This window comes from Hypanus sabinus, chromosome 6 (genome assembly GCF_030144855.1).
Source record: "Hypanus sabinus isolate sHypSab1 chromosome 6, sHypSab1.hap1, whole genome shotgun sequence".
Classification (NCBI taxonomy): Eukaryota; Metazoa; Chordata; class Chondrichthyes; order Myliobatiformes; family Dasyatidae; genus Hypanus; species Hypanus sabinus.
Window position 1 is genome coordinate 46,880,692 of NC_082711.1, and position 19,770 is coordinate 46,900,461.

At 41.2% G+C, this 19,770-nt stretch overlaps 1 protein-coding gene across 1 annotated transcript in view; it reads right to left on the reverse strand.

Moving 5' to 3' along the window:
* Positions 1-19,770, reverse strand: part of myo3a (myosin IIIA) — a 243,667-nt gene that overhangs the window by 30,259 nt on the left and 193,638 nt on the right. Inside the window, exons 32-33 of the mRNA XM_059971447.1 lie at positions 17,714-17,754; positions 14,632-14,772 (exon numbers count right to left, since the gene is read on the reverse strand). Coding sequence (XP_059827430.1) covers positions 14,632-14,772; positions 17,714-17,754 — 182 coding nt within the window. The remainder of the gene's footprint in view (positions 1-14,631; positions 14,773-17,713; positions 17,755-19,770) is intronic.

The window sequence follows — 19,770 nt, forward strand, 5'->3', positions numbered from 1 at the left end:
AGCAGTGGGATTGACCTACACCGCAATGGTATCACAGACCCGTGAGAAAGACCAGAGGAGATGAAAGAGAAGCTGTAAAGTGGCTAAGGCGAACATAGCTGCTGGGCCACATAGTAAGGAATTGCTGGAATGGCGTCCAACGGCGACTCCTTTGCTTGCATCTTCTAAAACAGTCCTATTTCCATCTTTAATATCTTTATTTTTCCCTTTCAGGGTTCTTTTGAAGACCCTGACCTGGAGTTACACGCTGACTACGGTCCTTTGCGGGAATGAGACCCGCTCTCGGGGTTCCACAAACGGCTGCTATTCGGCATGCCAAAATCTCGGCCTAAGATTTTAGCACGAACTCAGAAGCTCAGGATCTCGAGTAACTGGAGATGGGTGAATCAGGGGTCGGTGTCGCCACTGGAGATCCATGTGTCATTGGGGGAGACGGAACATCAACTGTGTGCCTGGGGACCTGGGATCCTTGTGATCTCCAGGCACAGAGCTCAGAAAAAGTGACGTAATGGACATTTAACATCGTAATCCAGCGAGATATTTGTTATGTCTCCCCGCATGCTGCAAAATGGAATGGAGTTACCTCTTTCTCCCTTATTAGGAGAGAGAGAGCCTGCAGCATGTTGAATTATCGGGTGGACAATGTAGCCTTTGGGGTTACTGCCAGTCTGTGTCTTTGCTATTGCTTTGCTCATACTTGGGTGCTGGTAGCAGATGCGCTTTATTGTTGCTGGTCGGGGAGAGGGGATTGTTGCTCGCTGATGCTTATGCATGGGAGGGGGGAGCTGGGGGGGACTTTGGGGTTCTAACATTTAACTGTCATTCATTCTTTGGGGCACTCCTCTGCTTTCGTGGATGGTTGCAAAGAAAAAAGCATTTCAGGATGTATATTGTATACATTTCTCTGACATTAAGTGAACCTTTGAATAGTCCTGGGAAGGTAAAGGAGATGGTTTGTTACAGCTGCAGCTTCCCGGGCCATGGTTGGAGGCAGTGTCCTGAAAAGAGACCGATGTATGAGAATCACACAGCAGAAAACACAACATTGTCACCTCTTGTTGATTTGGCTTCTGACCTGATTATAGAGCTGATGAAGTCAGACACTGCTTGATAGCAGTCAGCGGCAGGAGCAGAGCACAGTGATGAGGTTTCTCGCAGTTTGGCGGTGCTTGTTTATGAGGAGAGCTTCGTGGGTGTTTGAATATTCTGGAGGCCCAATCAGTGGTGGAAGCAGAATTCAAAAAACAGAATGGGCAAGTGGGGCCGCCATCATTAGAAGTAGGCTAATGGCTCGAAAGAGGCGTTAGCTCTGGGTAAGCTTCTGTTAAGGTTCCCTTTTTCTCTCTCTTGCTGTACTTAATGTAGTAAATAGCCATTGTGTGTTCTTCATGTTGGATGTTGGAGTCCTGGGAGATGCAGAATCTACCAGGGAACTACGTCTGCTTGAAGTGCATCCGGCTGCAGCTCCTTGAAGACTGTGTTAGGGATCTGGAGCAGCAGCTTGAAATCTTCAGCTTGTACGGGAGAGTGAGGAGGTAATCGATCAGAGTTGCAGGGAAGTAGTTGCAGGAGGCGAGTAGCTGGGTGACTGTCAGGAGAAATGGAAATAGGCAGTTAGAGCAGTGCACCCCTGTGGCCATTCCCTTCAAAAATAAGTATACAGGTCTGGACACTGTTGTGGGGGATGACCTCCCGGGGAAATGCCATGGAGACCAGGTTACTGGCACCAAGAATGGGTCTGTGGTGCAGAAGGTAAACAGGGATAAGAGGGGAGTGGTAGTGAAAGGGGACTCAGTTATCAGGGGAACTGACAGGAGATTCTCTGTACGTAAATGGGACACCCGGATGGTATGTTGCCTTCCAGGTGCCAGGTTAGGGATGTCTTGCATCGTGCCTGCAGCATTTTAGAGAGGGAGGGGGAGCAGCCAGATATCTTGGTACGTAATGGTATCAATGACATAGGAAGGAAAAGCAATGAGGTCCTGAAGAGAGAACTTAGTGAGCTAGGCAGAAAGCTGAGGAGCAGGATCTCCAGGATAAAAATTTCTGGATTGCTGCCTGTGCACATGCCAGTGAGGGTAGAAACAGGTTGAGTTGGCAGATAAATGCATGGCTGAGAAGCTGGTGCAGGGGACAGGGCTTCAGAATCTTGGATCATTGGGATCTCTTCTGGGGAAGGTATGACCTGTTCGAAAGTGATGGGTTGCACCTGAACTCAACGGGACCAATATTCTTGTGGGCATGTTCGTTAGAGCTGTTGGTGAGGGTTGAACCTAATTTGACAGGGGGTGGGAACCGGAATGAAGGGGCTCAGGATAGCAAAAAGCAAAGATAGTGTGTAGTCAGACTGTCAGGAAGAGCAGGCAGATGATAGGGGAAAATTGCAGCCAGCAGGGTGAGTATCAGTGCATTAGGGATGCAAGATCAAAAAGTGTGGCAAATACATCAATCAAAAGTGTTATATCTCAATGCACAGAGTATAAGAAATAAGGTGGATGATCTTGTTGCACTATTTCAGATTGTGAGGTATGATGTTGTGACCATCATTGAATCATGGCTGATGGATGGTTGTAGTTGGGAGCCGAATGTCCACGGTTACACATTATATTGGAGAAATAAAAAGGTAGGCAGAGGAGGTGGCATTGCTCTCTGCTGGTAAAGAATGGCATCAAATCAGTAGAAAGATGTGACATAAGATCAGAAGATGTTCAATTCTTGTAGATTAAGTTAAGAAACTGAAAGGGTAAAAGGACATTGATGGCAGTGATATACAGGCCTGCCAACAGTGGCTGGGAGGTGGACCACTGATTACGACAGGAAATAGAAATGGTGTGTCAGAAGGGCAGGGTTATGATAGTCATGCGAGATTTTGACCTGTAAGTCGATTGGGGAAATTAGGTTGGTAATGGTTCTCAAGAGCATGAATCTGTTGAATGCCTACAAGCCAGCTTTTTTGGGGAGTTTGTTGTTGAGCCTACTTGGGTATCAGCTATACTGGATTGGGTGTTATATAATGAAGTGGACATGATTAGGGAGCTTAAGGTAGAAGACTCATTAGGAGCCAGCGATCATAATATAATCAAACTTGAATTGTGATAGGGAGAAAGTAAAGTCTGGTGGAGCAGTATTTCAGTGGAGTAAAGGAAATCACAGTGGTATGAGAGAGGAATTGGCCAAAGTAAATTGGAAGGAGATGCTGGCAGAGATGACAGCAGAGCAGCAATGGCGTGGGTTTCTGGGAAAAATGAGGAAAGTGCAGGACAGATGCATTCCAAAAACAAAGAAATACCCAAATGATGAAATAGTACAATTGTGACAGACAAGGGAAGGCAGAGCTATGTAAAAACAGAAGAGAGGGCACACAACAAAGCAAATTTTGCGGGAAGAAAGAGGACTGGGAAATTTTTTAAAAACCTACAGACAGCAACTAAAAGAATCATTAGAAGAGAATAGATGAAATATGATAGCAAAAGCTTTTTCAAATATGTAAAAAAATAAAAGAGAGATGAGAGTGGATATAGGATCACTGGAAAATAAAACCAGAGAAATAGTAACAGAGGCAAGGAGATGGCAGATGAACTGAATGAGCACTTTGCATCAGTCTTCACTGTGGAAGATGCTAGCTGTGTGCCAGGTGTTGTAGTGTGTCAAGGAAGAGAATTGAGTGCAGTAACTATTACAAGACAGCAGGTACTCAAAAAGCTGAAAGACCTAAGGGTACGTAAGTTATCTGAATTTAAAGCAAGAGTTATGAAAGAGGAAGCATTAGAGATTATGGAGGCATTAGAATTGATATTTTAAAAAGTATCTGACTCTGGCATGGTGCCAGAGGACTGGAAAATTGCAAATGTTACTCCACTCTTTAAGAAAGGAGGAAGGCAATAGAAAAGAAATTATAGTCCAGTTAGCCTGATCTCAGTGGTTGGGAAGATGTTGGAGTCAATTGTTAAGGATGAGGTTATAAGACCATAAAACTATAAGAGCACAAAATATAGGAGCAGAAGTAGGCCAGTCGGCCCATCAATTCTGCTAGGCCATTCAATCATGGACTGATCCAATTCTTCCAGTCATCCCTGTTCCCTTGCCTTCACCCCATACCCTTTGATGCCTTGGCTAATCAAGAACCTATCTATCTCTGCCTTAAGACTTGGCCTCCACAGCTGCTTGTAGCAACAAATTCCACAGATTTTCCACCCTCTGACTGAAGTAATTTCTCCACATTTTAGTTCTAAGAGGATGTCCTTCAATCCTGAAGTCATTCCCTCTTGTCCTAGAATCCCCTACCATGGGAAATAACTGCCATACCTAATCTGTTCAGGCCTTTTAACATTCAGAATGTTTCTAAGAGATCCCCCTCATTCTCCTGAACTCCAGGGAATACAGCCCAAGAGCTGCCGGACATTCCTCATACGGTAACCCTTTCATTCCTGGAATCATTCTCGTGAATCTTCTCTGAAACCTTTCCAATGTCAGTATATCCTTCCTAAAATAAGGAGCCCAAAACTGCACACAATACTCCAAGTCTGGTCTCACGAGTGCCTTATAGAACCTCAACATCACATCCCTGCTCTTATATTCTATACCTCTAGAAATGAATGCCAACATTGCATTTGGCTTCTTCACCACTGACTCAACCTGAAGGTTAATCTTTAGGTTATCTTGCACAAGGACTCCAAAGTCCCTTTACATCTCTGCATTTTGGATTTTTTTCCCTATCTAAGTAATGGTCTGCCCGTTTATTTCTTCCACCAAAGTGCATGACCATACACTTTCCAACATTGTGTTTCTTTTCCCATTTCTTTGCCCATTCCCCTAAACTATCTAAGTCTCTCTGTAGGCTCTCTGTTTCCTCAACACTACCCGCTTCTCCACCTATCTTTGTATCATCAGCAAACTTAGCCACAAATCCACTAATACCATCATCCAAATCATTAGCATACATTGCAAAAAGCAACAGTCCCAGCACCGACCACTGTGGAACTCCACTGGTAACTGGCAGCCAGCCAGAATACGATCCCTTTATTCACACTCTCTGTTTGCTGCCAACCAGCCAATGCTCCACCCATGCCAGTAACTTCCCTGTAATTCCCAACTCTTATCTTGCTAAATAGCCTCATGTACAGCACCTTGTCAAAGGCCTTCTGAAAATCCAAGTACACCACATCTACTGCATCTCCTTTGTCTACCTTGCTTGTAATTTCCTAAAAAAAATTGCAGTAAGTTTGTTCGGCAGGATTTTCCTTTCAGGAAACCATGCTGGCTATGACCTATCTTGTCATGTGCCTCCAGGTACCCTGTAATCTCATCCCTAACAATCGATTCCAACAACTTCCCAACCACTGATGTCAAGCTAACAGGTCTGTAGATTCCTTTCTGCTGCCTCCCTGGTTTCTTAAATAGCAGAGTAACATTTGAAATTTTCCAGTCATCCGGTACAATGCCAGGACATATCAATTCTTCAAAGATCATCGTTAATGCCTCCACAATCTCACCTATTAATTCCTTCAGAATCTGAGGGTGCATTCCATCAGGTCCAGGAGATTTATCCACCCTCAGACCATTAAGCTTCCTGAGCACCTTCTCAGTCGAAATTTTCACTGCACATATTTTACTTCCCTGACAATCTTGAATGTCCGGTACACTGCAGACATCTTCCACTGTAAAGACTGATGCAAAAAACGCATTCAGTTCCTCTGCCATTTCTGCATCTCTCATTACAATATCTCCAGAGTCATTTTGTACTGATTGTATATCTACCCTTGAACTTCTTTTACCCTTTATATACTTGAAAAAGCTTTTACTATCTTCTTTGATATTAGTCGCCAGTTTCCTTTCATAATTCATCTTTTCCTTCCTGATGACCTTTTAGTTTCCTTCTGCAAGTTTTTAAAAGCTTCCCAATCCTCTGTCTTCTCACCAGCTTTGGCTTCCTTGTCTGCCCTCTCTTTTGCTTTTACTTTGGCTCTGATTTCACTTGTCAGCCACGGTAGTGTCCTTTTTCCCTTTGAAAATTTCTTCTTATTTGGAATATATCTGTGTTGCACCTCCCTCATTTTTCACAAAAACTCCAGCCTTTGCTGTTCTGCAAATGTCCCTTTCCAGTCAGCTTATGGAGGTTCTGGAGTACTTGGTGACGCAGGACAAGATAGGCCAATGTTAGCATGGTTTCCTTCAGGGAAAATCTTGATTGATGAACCTGTTGGAATCCTTTGAGGAGATGACCAGTAGGACAAATAAAGGGGATGTAGTGGATGTTGTATATTTGGGCTTTCAGCAGGTCTTTGACAAGGTGCCACACATGAGGCTGCTTACAAAGGTGGCCCTGAGTAAATGATTTTACAGGAAAGTTATTAATGTGGTGAAAGCATTGGCTGATTGGCAGTAGGCAGTGAGTGGGAATAAAAGGATCATTGTCTGTTTGGCAGCCAATGACTAGAGGTGTTCCGCAAGGCTTAGTGTTATACACTTTTTCTGCTGTATATCAATGATTTAGATGATGGAATAGATGGCTTTGTTGCTGAGCTTGCAGATGATACAAAGATTGGTGGATGGCCAGGTTGTGTTAAGGAAGCAAATAGGCTGCAGAAGGATTTAGACAGATTAGGAGAATGGGCAAAAATGTGGCAAATGAAATACAATGTTGAAAAGTCCATGGTCATGTTTTTTGGTAGAAGAAATAATGAGCATACTATTTTCTAAACAGGGAGAAAACCCAAAAATTTGAGATGCAAAGGGATTTGGGAGTCCCTGTGCAGAAACCCTAAAGGTTAACTTACAGGTTGAGTTGGTGGTGAGGAAGTTAAATGCAATGTTAGCATTTATTTCAAGAGGTCTCGAATACAAGAGCAGGGATGTGATGCTGAGGCTTTATAAGGCACTGGTGAAGCCACATCTTGAGTACTGTAAACAGTTTTGGACTCCTCATCTAAGAAAAGATATGCTGGCATTGGAGAGGGTTCAGAGGAGGTTCACAAGGGTGATTCCTGGAATGAAAGGATTATCATACAAGGAATGTTTGATGATTCTGGACCTGTAGTTGCTGGAATTTGGAAAGATGCGGGAGGATCTCATTGAAAACTTTCGAATGTTCAAAGGCCTGGACAGAGTAGATGTGGTAAGGATGTTTCCCCTGGTGGGAGAATCTAGGACAAGAGGGCACAGCCTCAGGACAGAAGCCACCCATTTTAAAACACAAATGTGGAGAGATGTCTTTTGCCAAAGGTTAGTGAATTTGTGGAATGTGTTACCACGTGCAGCTGTGAAGTCCAGGTCATTGGGTGAATTTAAGGAAGAGTTTGGTAGGCTCTTGATTGGATATGACATTTAAGGTTACAGGGAGAAGGCTTGGGAGTGGGTTTGAGCAGAGGATAAAAGGATCAACCTTGATTGAATAGCAGAGTAGACTCGATGCATCATTAGCCTAATTCTGCTCCCATGTCTTATAGCCAGTGGTGCGAATCCATGGATGTACACAAAAGGTTTATTAGTGGGCCAGCAATGTGAAACATTAGTGGACTCGGGATTGTAGTATCGGTATCTGATCAATCCTTGCCCATGACGGAATCATGTCAGGAGGTCCCAGGGTTTGGGGCCAAGCAGAGTCAGGAACTGTTACAAGTAGCGCAGCTACCTGAGAAGGTAGCGGTGATTAAAATAAAGGCTCACCTGAAAGGGGGCAGTCAGGAGCAGAAAGGGAATGAGGGGACAGGACAAAGGACAACAAGAAACAACAGAGATTATAAATGTATGGGGAGAAACTACAAATGTTAAATTAGTAAGATTAACTGGGGATATGAAGGACCACTGTAACCGGAGTAACACACTGAGTGATCGAGCAAATCAGGAGCAACATATTGCAGGTCAGAGAGAGCCAGAGGGAGAGAAGAGAGTCCTCCCACAGCCTGGTGACCAAGTGATGGGAAGGGAGCTGGCTGATAAGACAGGTTTTGCTCCCAGGTGGATAGAACCACCGGTGGTGCTCCAGACGAATGTCACCTGTGCTGGTGTACAGTCCCGTTAGGGCAGCCAGTGGAAACACTGAACTCAGTTAAATCTGCATTACTCACCTTCTTGTCACCCCCATAGACAGAGCGAGAGATCAAGTGTGCCCCGTAACAGCGTCTTTGCAGAAAAACCTTAGCAATGAACAGCAACCTGCTTCATCAAATCTGACCACACCTGATGGAAGCAGACCCACAACAAACACAGAAGGCGTGACAGTATGTTGAAGTATAATGATAACTGTACTCTGTAATGAAGGTTGGTTGGTTGCTGAATGTGGATGATTAGTTATATAGAAAAATTTGGGAAAATAGATGGGAAGGGATCCAGGTTACAGCAGAGACATCAGCTTCCACAACTGGTGGCATGGCAGATCAAGAAGGAAAAGAAAATAAAGCTGCATTTTTAAGACTGTTTGTCAAACTTCTGAAACAATCTCTGCCGTTAATAATGGCAGCATAGATGCAGATGCACATAAGGATGATAGGTAATTGTGGAAAGGGTTCTGATGTATAGGACATTTTTTGCTGCCCTATTTCATTAGAAACTTCTAACAGTTTGACTTTTATAGCAAGAAATGCTGGCTGTCGTATATGGAACACAGTTACATTCAACGTTACTCGTACACAGATTGTCCTGATGTAGATAATGCTTATTGGGAAGGGATAGGATCCCTGGCATCTACTTGTGGAAAATTAGTGATGTGGGAGATCAAAGCATTCTTCAGGAAAAAAAATGATGCTGATTTAGAATGTAGACAGACTTCTCAACAACTGTACAGTCAAATGATGTGATTGAACAATGCAAGCCAGAGCTTAAGCAGGGAACAAAGCACCTGGATGTTTGAGAAGCGAATATGCTTCTGCATAAACTGTGTATAAGGTAATGTTTCCTGTTCCTCACTTGTGAAGTTGTCTCCTGAAGACTCCTGTACACCAGCTATGACAGTCAGACTCGATGATCCAGCTGATGCAGGGAAAGACAGCACTTTTCTAATGAACCATGTCTGCATGACATAAATAGCCTGTTCTTCTGTCTCAAATACAAAAGAAAATGCTGGAAATAATATGTCAGGTAGCATCCATGAAGACAGAAATGAAGCTAATTTTATCAGGTCATTAACATGAAATTTTTCCTGTTTCCTTTTCCACAGATACTGCCTGGCTGATGAATTCTTACAGCATTTTGGAGTTTTATTTTAGAAACATAGAAAACCTACAGCACAATACAGGCCCTATGACCCACAATACTTACTTACTTTAGAAATTACTTTGGGTTACACCTAGCCCTCTTTTTCTAAGCTCCATGTACCTATCCAGGAGTCTCTTAAAAGACCCTATCGTATTCACCTCCACCACCAGCGCTGGCAGCCCATTCCAAGCATTTACCACTCTCTGCGTAAAAAAACTTACCGATATCTCCTCTGTACCTACTTCCAAGCACCTTAAAACTGTGCCCTCTTATGCTAGTCATTTCAACCCTGGGAAAAAGCCTCTGACTATCCACACGATCAATGCCTCTCATCATCTTATACACCTCTCATCCTCCACTGCTCCAAGGAGAAAAGGCCAAGTTCATTCAGCCTATTCTCTTAAGGCATGCTCACCAATCCAGGCCAGACATCCTTGTAAATCTCCTCTGCATCCTTTCTATAGTTTGTACATCCTTCCTGTAGTGAGGTGACCAGAACTGAGCACAGTACTCCAAGTGTATGGAACCTCTGGAACCTTTCCCGTCCCCATTGATGATGCAAAAATCATTGCCAGAGGTTCAGCAATCTGTTCCCTCACCTCCCACAGTATATATCATCCAGTCCTGGTGACTTATCCAACTTGCTTTCTAAAAGGTCCAGCATATCCTCTTTCTTAATACCTACATGCTCAAGCTTTTCAGTCTGCTGTAAGTCATCCCTGCAACCACCAAGATCTTTTCCGTAGTGAATACTGAAGCAAGGTACTTATTAAGTACCTCTGCTATGTCCTCTGGTTCCATACACAATTTTCCACTGTCAGCTTGATTGGTCCTATTCTTTCATGTCTTATCCACTTGCTCTTCACGTACTTGTAGAACACCTTGTGGTTTTCTTTAACCTTGCTCGCCAAGGCCTTCTCATGGCCCCTTCTGGCTCTCCTAATTCCCTTCTTAAGCTCCTTCCTGCTAGCATTATAATCTTCTAGATCTCTATCATTACCTAGTTTTATGAACCTTTCATAAGCTTACTTGGATTTTTGAACATTTTGCAAACCCTTTAGTTAACTGACATCCACAATTTCTTATGGATACAGTTTACCTCACTGCACACTCTCTCATGCACAGGCACTTCCCAGTGGAGCACAAGTGGACATATGACTGCAAATCTATTCAGTCTCTAGATCTAAATGTTTTAGTATGAAGCAATGCAACATTACTATAGTTTTATTGTACGATAGCCACCAGTAACTCTCTCAATATAGTGCAATGTAGAGGTATTTCCATGTTAGATCGCTCAGAGGAATGCCAAGTCAGCATTTGAAGCGGATGAAAATACTGGTCACACCAGCCAAAGAATCAGTCACTGTTTTCATTCATTAGTGAGCAGCACGTTAGCTGATACTGCAGTGAAACTAGCTGCAGGTGTAACTGTGTGATCCGTATGTTGCAGTTTAACTGAAAGCTGTTTTGGCTACAGATGGCAAAGAGCTGCAAATAGCTCCCCGATGACTCACAGCAGGTCCAGACAAATGTCTTTGATCTTTACTGGTGTCAAAACCAGCAAATGGGGTCTGGGGCTTGCTGATGGTGGGGGTGGAATTACACAACTTCTTGGTTATATTTCACGTTGGATTGTTTTAACCATCAACTACTGCATTTAAAAATGCTGGAAACAAAATTACCTTTTGGAGCCAATCAAAAGGTACCAAAGGGTATCTTTTTGTAAAAAAGAAAAGGAAGAAATTGGGGACAGAATTGCTTATGAAGCAGAAGTGGATTTCATTGTAGAGCTGAAGTATCAAGGTGGATTCATGTGCTCTCATTCTCAAAGAACGGAAGAAATCAGATCAAAATTGGGGCTAATCCCATTATTTAAACATTTTTGCATCAAATTTTTGATTTAATGAGGCTCTGGCAAGAAACAAATCTGGCAAAAGTGGCACATCAGATGCGGCAGATTGCAGAGCTGCTGCTGGTTTTCCCAGCTCCCCCACCTGTGTATCTCTATAGACCTGTAAGCTTTCATCTTGCTGACCTGGCAGAACTTCCTGTATAGCGCCATCAGACATGTGTGCATTTAGGAAACTGCAAAACATTTGTTAGGTAATAATCCAGTTTCATGTAAAGACAGCTGCAAAGAATGATCTAACTTCCTATCGACAAGTTTATCAACGATTAACGACAAACCTCCTAGGATCAAGAAAGACTGAATTATGACAATAGCAATTTTTTCCCCAATTTTCATCCAGGGGTTTGGACTACTGATCTTGAGGCATGGGTTCAAATCCCAGCATCACTGCTGGGGAATTTAAATTATGTAATTAAATAAAAATGATAATAACATTTACAGTGACCGTAATACTCCTGGATTGTCATTAAAACCCATCTGGTTCACTAATATTCTTCAGGAATGGAAATCTTCCATCTTTGCCTATGTGGCCTATGTGTAACTTCAGACACACTGCATTATTATTGATTCTTAATTACCCTCCTGAAATGGTGGCACAAGCCATTCAGTATGGGCAGTTAATGTAGATATAGCCAGCAGCAGCAGCCATGGTTGGTTGGCATCTGTTTGTCTGAAAGGACAATGGGTGATGATGATCATCACTAGAAGCCTGGGCAGACGGTGTGAAGATCCTGATATGTCCATTTGTCAAGATCCCCCTCACGGCCTCACCAGTGTATTGAAAAGGAAAGCTTATGAAGCAATATGTTTAGCACCAGCTCGGTTGCAGGAACTGCAGGAAGGATGTTGAATGACATCCAGCCGTCTTAGGGGTTCCACTCCAGATTTGTTATCTGGGTTTACTCCTCGGGGAGCCTTTACCTCTGCCGAGGCTGCCCACAAGACAGTGGAGATATTTACCCATAGCTGGGGATCTGTTCAGGAGCACCAGGGCACGTCCACACACTAGTGGGCTTGCGGGCTGCGTGTGCAGGGGCCAGACCTCCTCCCCATCCTGAATGCGAAAGGAGTTCAGTTTTCACATGTCACCAGCGAGGAGGCACTACATGAGGCTTGCTGTTGGAGAGGCTATGTACTGGCAGGCAGACAATTACACATTCAGCTCTCCTTTTCACAAGACTGCTTGCCAGAGGTGGAATCTGAAAGCAAGAGCGATAAGCACTACCCACTAGATTACCACACCAGATGCATCACAACAACCATTTTGACACAGCAGCAGCCATATCATGTTAATAAACACATTAAAGTATATCTTGAGAAAAATATGATTCTGAGCACAATATACATTTAAGCATGTGTTTGATTAGGATTAAAGTTGATGTTTGCAAACAGATACCATGTTGTAATAAATATTGTTATGTACAGCTAAAGAGATATGGTTATATCTTTTTATAATTAGTATATATATGTAATCTATAGAAAGCACAAATATTCACTTGAAACAGCAAGTCTGATTGACAGAATAACTTATTACTTCTGACAGCAAAATAGACTTCATTATCAATGACTCACAACTTGTCCACACGGAGGGGAGTCTAGGATAGGAAATGTGCACTTTGACAGGGCAACATTTACAGATAACTAAGGAGATTACTGCAGAGTATATTTTCCTTTCTCTGTGAGAGGAATTCAATTATTTATTATTTTCATGAAACAAAATATACAATACATACACTCAGAAAACAAATAGAAAGCTCCAGCTTATCTGACTACTACAGTGGAGATATCAGGGCCCACGCATAACAGCTGATGGCGTTTATGAGCAAACAATTACTATACTTTTAGATTCTTCGTGATCTCCCATTTCAGCTTGGGCCTTAAGCATTTGATGATAAATAAATGGTTCAATGACTGTGATGAAGTAGCAGATCATGGAAGGGGTTGCAAACTTTCCTATGTCTGCCTGCTAAGACACATCCGTGGATTTTCTAATATAACTGAATCAATAGCAGTTAAAAGGAAAGTAAGTACAATTTTGAATGATTATAAGCCTTGTCCTCAAGAGGGAGGAAAATAAAATTTTTAACTACCAATAAATTTGGTGTGCTTTATTAACATACAATAAGATAATAACAGAAAAGCTCTGAAGAAAAAGGAATATAAGACTCCTCTCACACCCTACCACAACTTTCCATAATGTAGGATACTGCAAGTTTCTGCTAATCACTCATTCTGGGAAGACGGAGAGTGCCTCTTGACAGATTAATGAGCAGGTTTTCATCTCTATTGCACTTTTGACATTGCAATGTTCCTTACAATAAACTAAAGTTAAGTTATGCATGATCTGAGTCTGCAAGTTTTTCATGAAACTGGCCTTAATATTTCTCCAACATTTAAAACTATTGCTTAAATTACACTACTGATAATGTTACAGCAACAGTATTATGAATTAATCTATGAACTAATGAAATATATTAGGCAAAGTCTGATACTAAAACATGTAAATATTCTTGCCACTGAAATGAATATACTGCATGTAAAATCAAGGTTATTAATTGTTTTGAAGTCTACTGAGTAGAAATAAAGTTTCACAAAATATATCCATTTGACAAAAATTTCAAAACTGATAATATTATAAAGATGGCTTTTATGAATGAGTTAATATAATTCATGATCATCATTTCTCAACAAGTGGAATTCTGCTCTTTGGAGGTAATTCCATTTCACCAAATTGTGAATTAATTCGAGTGGATATCACATTAATTGGAAAATATGTAACATTAACAGAAGTAGATATCAATTCCAGGCAATAACTGGACAAGCAGTGAATAGAGTTCCTACTACTGTGTTCAGCTTGAATCCCACATCTCACCGTGTTGCTAACAGTAAGCTCACACCCTGGCTGGGCATCCTCCTGCATGTATGTTGATGGCTTTGAACAGTGACAATATCTGTTTCCTGGAACCTAATCCAGATAACAGGTAAGTTAGCCCAATAGGGTAGGTTGAAGCAACTGATTGTAGGGAAGGAGGAGCTCACAGATAGACTGGCCAATGTTAGTCATGTAAACACCAAGGAGCAAGCCTTGTTCCATAAAGATAACTATTTGCTATGGCTTTGAGATCTCTTCATTTACACCCGTTTATCTTCTAATCTATACTGTAGCCAAATTTATGTCGAACAAACACTTTCCTTCGCCTGTAGCTAATGAAAGTGTAGCTTAATTTCTGATGAACTATGAATAGAAGTCCTGATTAAATAAGGAAATGGCGAAAAGATTTTAATACCTTCTCGGCCCTGTTGTGGTTGGGGAAATTGAGGTTACTGAGTCAAAATAAGTCTTCTGATTTGGATTGCCAGTAAATAGTACAGAATAGTGAAATTGAAGGAAGTGTAGACTTGGGACCTGGATAAGAATTTTAGCGGGGACAAATCTGACATTAGACTTGGTTTCACACTATTGGCCATGTTAAAGGAATTTTATATTTTCACAGTTGTGACAGTTGTTTTCACTATGTATGTAGGTCTACCTGTTGGAGTGGGTGGGGTTTGTGGATCTGGGTTGTGATGAAGAAATTTTCCCTGTTGTTTTAGTGTTACCCTTGGTCGTGGAATCACCAGGAGCAATTTCTCCGTAGTAACGATCATCTTCGTCCAGCAACTTCACTTGGCTATAAAGAAAATAATGAGCATATTAACTGTAATTAAAACACCTTATTTAATTTGCTTCATTCATCACATTGGATTTCACCGCTTCCCCAGGGCAGAGCTAATGCACACACTTGAATAAGTGAAGCAAACAATTGGAAGTAGGATTGTAAAATGATCTAACTGTTTAGAATTTTAACCAGGGTTAATCACACAATATGGAATGAGCAAATGGGGATCAAATTGAACTTGACAATGATGCAAAATATGAGTCAGTTGTTTGTTATCTGTTCTGACAGACTGAAAACTATGGAATGGAAATAAGAGAATGGTTCATATAGCATGGCTAATGTACAGTAGTTATGCATATTTTGTTTCCTGGAGCAGAATGGAGTGGTTGAGATCCACCACCATAATGCAAACAGCAATTTACCATCCTCACTCAAGTAAACACCAGATAATTAATGATTGGAATGGAAAACAGTGCATGCTAGTACCATAAATTTTTTTCTGCGTGGGTAGAGGCAAGAATCATCATTGGGTAAAACCAGAGGAAATTTAACACAGCACCCTTGCATCTCTGCCTGTTTGGAGGGTATATATGCTGATGGTGGTGAGCTAGCAAATGTTATCAACTTGAGCAATCACGAAAAAAATTAAAATAAAAGTAAATTTATCATCCTACCAGCACTCATTTTCAATGAAATAGAGTTAAGCAGAATACATTTACATTTAAAACACTTTGGTTTCAACAATTACCAGACACATACGATCCCTTTATTGATTTTGTGTTTCTATAACTGCTGAGCATATTGTTGATTGTTCATTAAATGTTACAGTTCTGATGTTCTTTTGAAGAATAATGATAATTCTAAGATAGATAATTAGGAATCCATTAATTAAAAAGTAAGCTTATATTTTGCTTATTTTGTCTAATTTTTCTCCATTTCATATCTTGAGAGTTTTGATTTGTTTTGACTGACTTCAGATATTTCTTCTGATTGGCTCTTCCTCCAGTGTCAGTCAGAATGACAATGGGAGATGTCATAGATCATAAGACATTGGAGCAGAATTAGACTATTTGGCCCATCAGGTTTGCTCCACCATTCCATCATGGCTGATATATTATTCTTCTCTACTGCATTCCCCTGTCTTCTTCCAGTGACCTTGGACACCCTTACTGATCAAGAACATATCAACCTGCACTTTAACTATACCCAATGACTTGGACTTCACAGCCGTCTATAGCAATGACTTCCACCGATTCACCACCCTCTGGCTAAAGAAGTTCCTCCTCATCTCTGTTCTAAAGGGATGTCCTTCTATTCTGCAGCTGTGCCCTCTAGTCCTAGAATGAGAAAGGAGTAAATATGGAACTGTAAACTGAAATTCATGTACTTCATCTCTTTTTGATGTCCATGACTCCCTTTCTTAGGTTATTTTCCTGAACCTATTCACTCTAAAGGTCTCCATGTTAATTAAATGTGCAAGATTTATTCTATTGCACATGATGCTTGGGGCACGGTTAACACATCCCTTCGAATATGGACAATTTATTTGTCAATGGTTTCGCAGCTTCACTGTAGATGGCAAACATTACATTTCACTTTATTCACAGAGGGCAACAAATTGAACAAACAGAATCAAACTTATTCTCTTACTTCGGCAGAGGAACTGTCACTGGACTATTTTAATATTGGAAACTTGCAAATTTCAAAATACTATATGAATATGTTTAATTGATGAAAACCTTATATTTATTCTGAATGGAATTTAGAATCCATACTTAGATTTTAGGAAAAAAAAGTTAAGTATTTAGGGAACATCGTGTTCCATGAGCTCACTAAACTCATTAAATAGAAATGCAATTTCTAAAAATACAACTCCGATTAACTGTGTCAGTTGCCCCATGCTGATATCTGGCCTTTGTGAGCCTTGTGTTTAGCTGTGTGGGAGAAATGTGCTGGTGTTCATCCGCTGTGTGTTCCTGATGGAAGCTTGCCTGCCTTTATGCCTTTGTATGAACTTGCACATGGGGAGAACGGCAGGAATGTGACATGAACCCTGGGTCACCAAACAATTAGCAGTGTGCATTCCTATTATTTGTGTAAATTCGAGAGGAAATGGCACAGCATGTAGCAAAGGGAAACAGAACTGATGATGACGTTTGATAAGAGTTGCAAAATAGAAACATCTATGTTGTAAATGTAAACACCATAGAACACTCGTGGGTGCTACATAATAGTATTTGTAGGAAAGCTGGGTCCAGCACTAACTGCATCTATTCCAAAGTCTATAAATTTGGTTTTGTACCCTTTATGCCTTGGCACACTAATGCTCTAAAGTGACAGGATATGTGTATACCAATGCACATCTGAGAGGTGCTTCCACAAACGTCAGTTTCACATGAATGGCCTGGTATGGCCAGGTATTTGGTGTGGGCATTCAGGAGGATCACTTAACTGTGAGAGTGAGAACTTTCTCAGCAATTTTTCATGAAAACTAACGCAAGCAATTCCTTTCTTCTGGAGTTCAGTTTTGAGCTTAGCTTGCAGGTTAAAAAAAATTGGCTTTTGAGTTAAAAAAACAATTTATTATTGCATCTTGTGTTGGGTATCCAGATTCAGCGCTCGTGTCTCACGTCCTGTGCTAACCATTGGACTTATTCCCTGCACTTCAATTGATGCACTGTTACTCTACTCTGCCCTCACGATGCCTTGGGCCTCGTGTGCACTAGGACTTGGTCTGCCGCCATTGCACATTTAACATATACCTCACAATGAGGACTAATATATAAACCAACATATTTCCAGTTTCACCGTCAAAGGCAAAAGGAGTCATTGTCCCTCAGATAACAGGGTGTGAACTGAGGCTACAGTTAATATAATCTGGAGCAAAAGCAAAATTCTTACTTGTTTTTTTTTGCTTTGAGTTAAGTTAGTCTGGAAGAAAGTGAGCAATTACCTGTCTCTCCGGGGTCTTCTCTTTCCATCCTGCACTGACCTCTGTTTAAAAGAAACATTAAAAATCATTTGTAACAGTGTTGCACCTCTGCTGATATATAGAAGGATAGAAATGGCTTAGATCTGCTTATTACTCATTACCTCAGTTAAGTGAAATCAGAAGCAAGCTGTAGGGAGTCTCATGAGTCCATACAGAACTTTCCCAGTTTGAAGAGGGTTTTTGTTGACTATCTGCACCATTTTCTATTTTTGTTTTGCAAATCCAGATCTTGCAATAGCTGCTACAGTTTAAGAACCCATACTCTTCTATTTTTCCTGCTTCTAAAGGTTATCAGGTAATGATGAGGTGGGGCACTGGGAGTCAATGTTGGTGGAGTGGTGCCATGGAGTCCTCCTCTGCAGACTTTCTTCTCTAATTTTCACCGGCTGATCAATACATCATAATGCTTAAGCAGCAGAGATCAAAAATCTGTCTTCAGTGATCTAATTATGCAAACCAATATATGGCAGCACTGCTAATCAGAGTCCAATAAAGCTAATCTTTTCAGATATCAAATTCTCATAACGTAGTTTCTGCCCTACACAAGCGGTGTAATTACTAGTAAAATATTAAAAGAAAAGGTCAGAGTTATTTTTAAGTTTGTCTCTATCTTGGTTTGCATCTGAGTTAGAATGAATGTTATTTGTTACTTTACAATTCATTGTGGGAATCTTACCAAACTTGAGTGGGATCTTTCCATGCAATGCTCTAAAGCCCCCATCAATTTCACAGCAGCTCAGGAAGGTGATTAAAAGTTGTTCATTTCTATGACAATAGGCGGAGGGGCAGGTAGTGTTGAGAAGCAGGGTGTCTGCCGAAGAACTTCGACAGACTGGGAGATTGAACAAAGAAATGGCAGTTGGAATATAGCGTAGGGAATTGTATGGTCATGCACTTCGATAGAAGGAATACAAGTGAAGACTATTTTCTAAATGGGGAGAAAATTCAAAAATCAGAGGTGCAAAAGGACTCGAGTGTCCTTACAAGGTTCCCTAGAGGATAACTTGCAGCTTGTGTTGGTTGTAAGGAAGGCAAATGCAATGTTAGCATTCATTTCGAGAGTAGTAGAATATAAAAACAAGGATGTAACACAGGGCCTTTATAAAGCATTGGTCAGACTGTACTTGGAGTATTGTGAATAGTTTTGGGCCACTTTTCTGAGAAGGTATGTGCTGGCTTTGGAGAGAGGGTCCAGAGGAAGGTCATGAGACTAATCTTTGGAAAGAAAGGGTTAACGTTTGAGGAATATTTGATGGATCTGGGTCTATATTCACTGGAGTTTAGAAGAATGACGTGGGATCTCATTGAAACCTATTTAGTATTGAAAGGCCTAAAGAGTGGACGTGGAGAAGATGGTCTCTATAATGGGCACAGACTCAGAATGGAGTGTCATCCCTTTAGACTAGAGATAAGGAGGAACTTTTTTAGCCAGAGGGTGATGAATCTGTGAAATTTATTGACACAGATGGCTGTGGAGACCAACCCACCGGGTACATTGAAAGCAAAAGTTGATAGGTTCTTGATTAGTAAGGACATGAAAGGTTACAGGGAGAGGGCATGAGAGAGGGGTTGAGAGGGATAATAAATCAGTAATGATGGAATGGCAGAGTGGACTCAATAGGCTGAATGCCTCATTCTGCTCCAATGTCTTATTTTCTTGGAGTTTTGGACTAAGTGATGTACAGTAGAACTTTTTGCTGGAGTGTTGATTGCAGTTGTAAAGTGGACTGGTTCTTAGCAGTCTACCTACAAAAGTGTTCAAGATTCACTGGACAGTACGGATAGATCAAATTGCCCTAGTAATGGCAAGAACTGAAAAAAGCCTGCAATAGGAATGTAGCTGCACTGAGTGATCTATTGTGTCACAGGGTTCGTCCTGAGGTCCTTTGAGGAAAAATATTCTGATTGGTAAATCTGATTTGGTGTGCTTACTTATGAGAAAATTCCATCTAGCATCTTAAGTATCCTTGTGAATATGAACATTAGTATTGACATCAATGGTCAAATTGTTCAGTTAT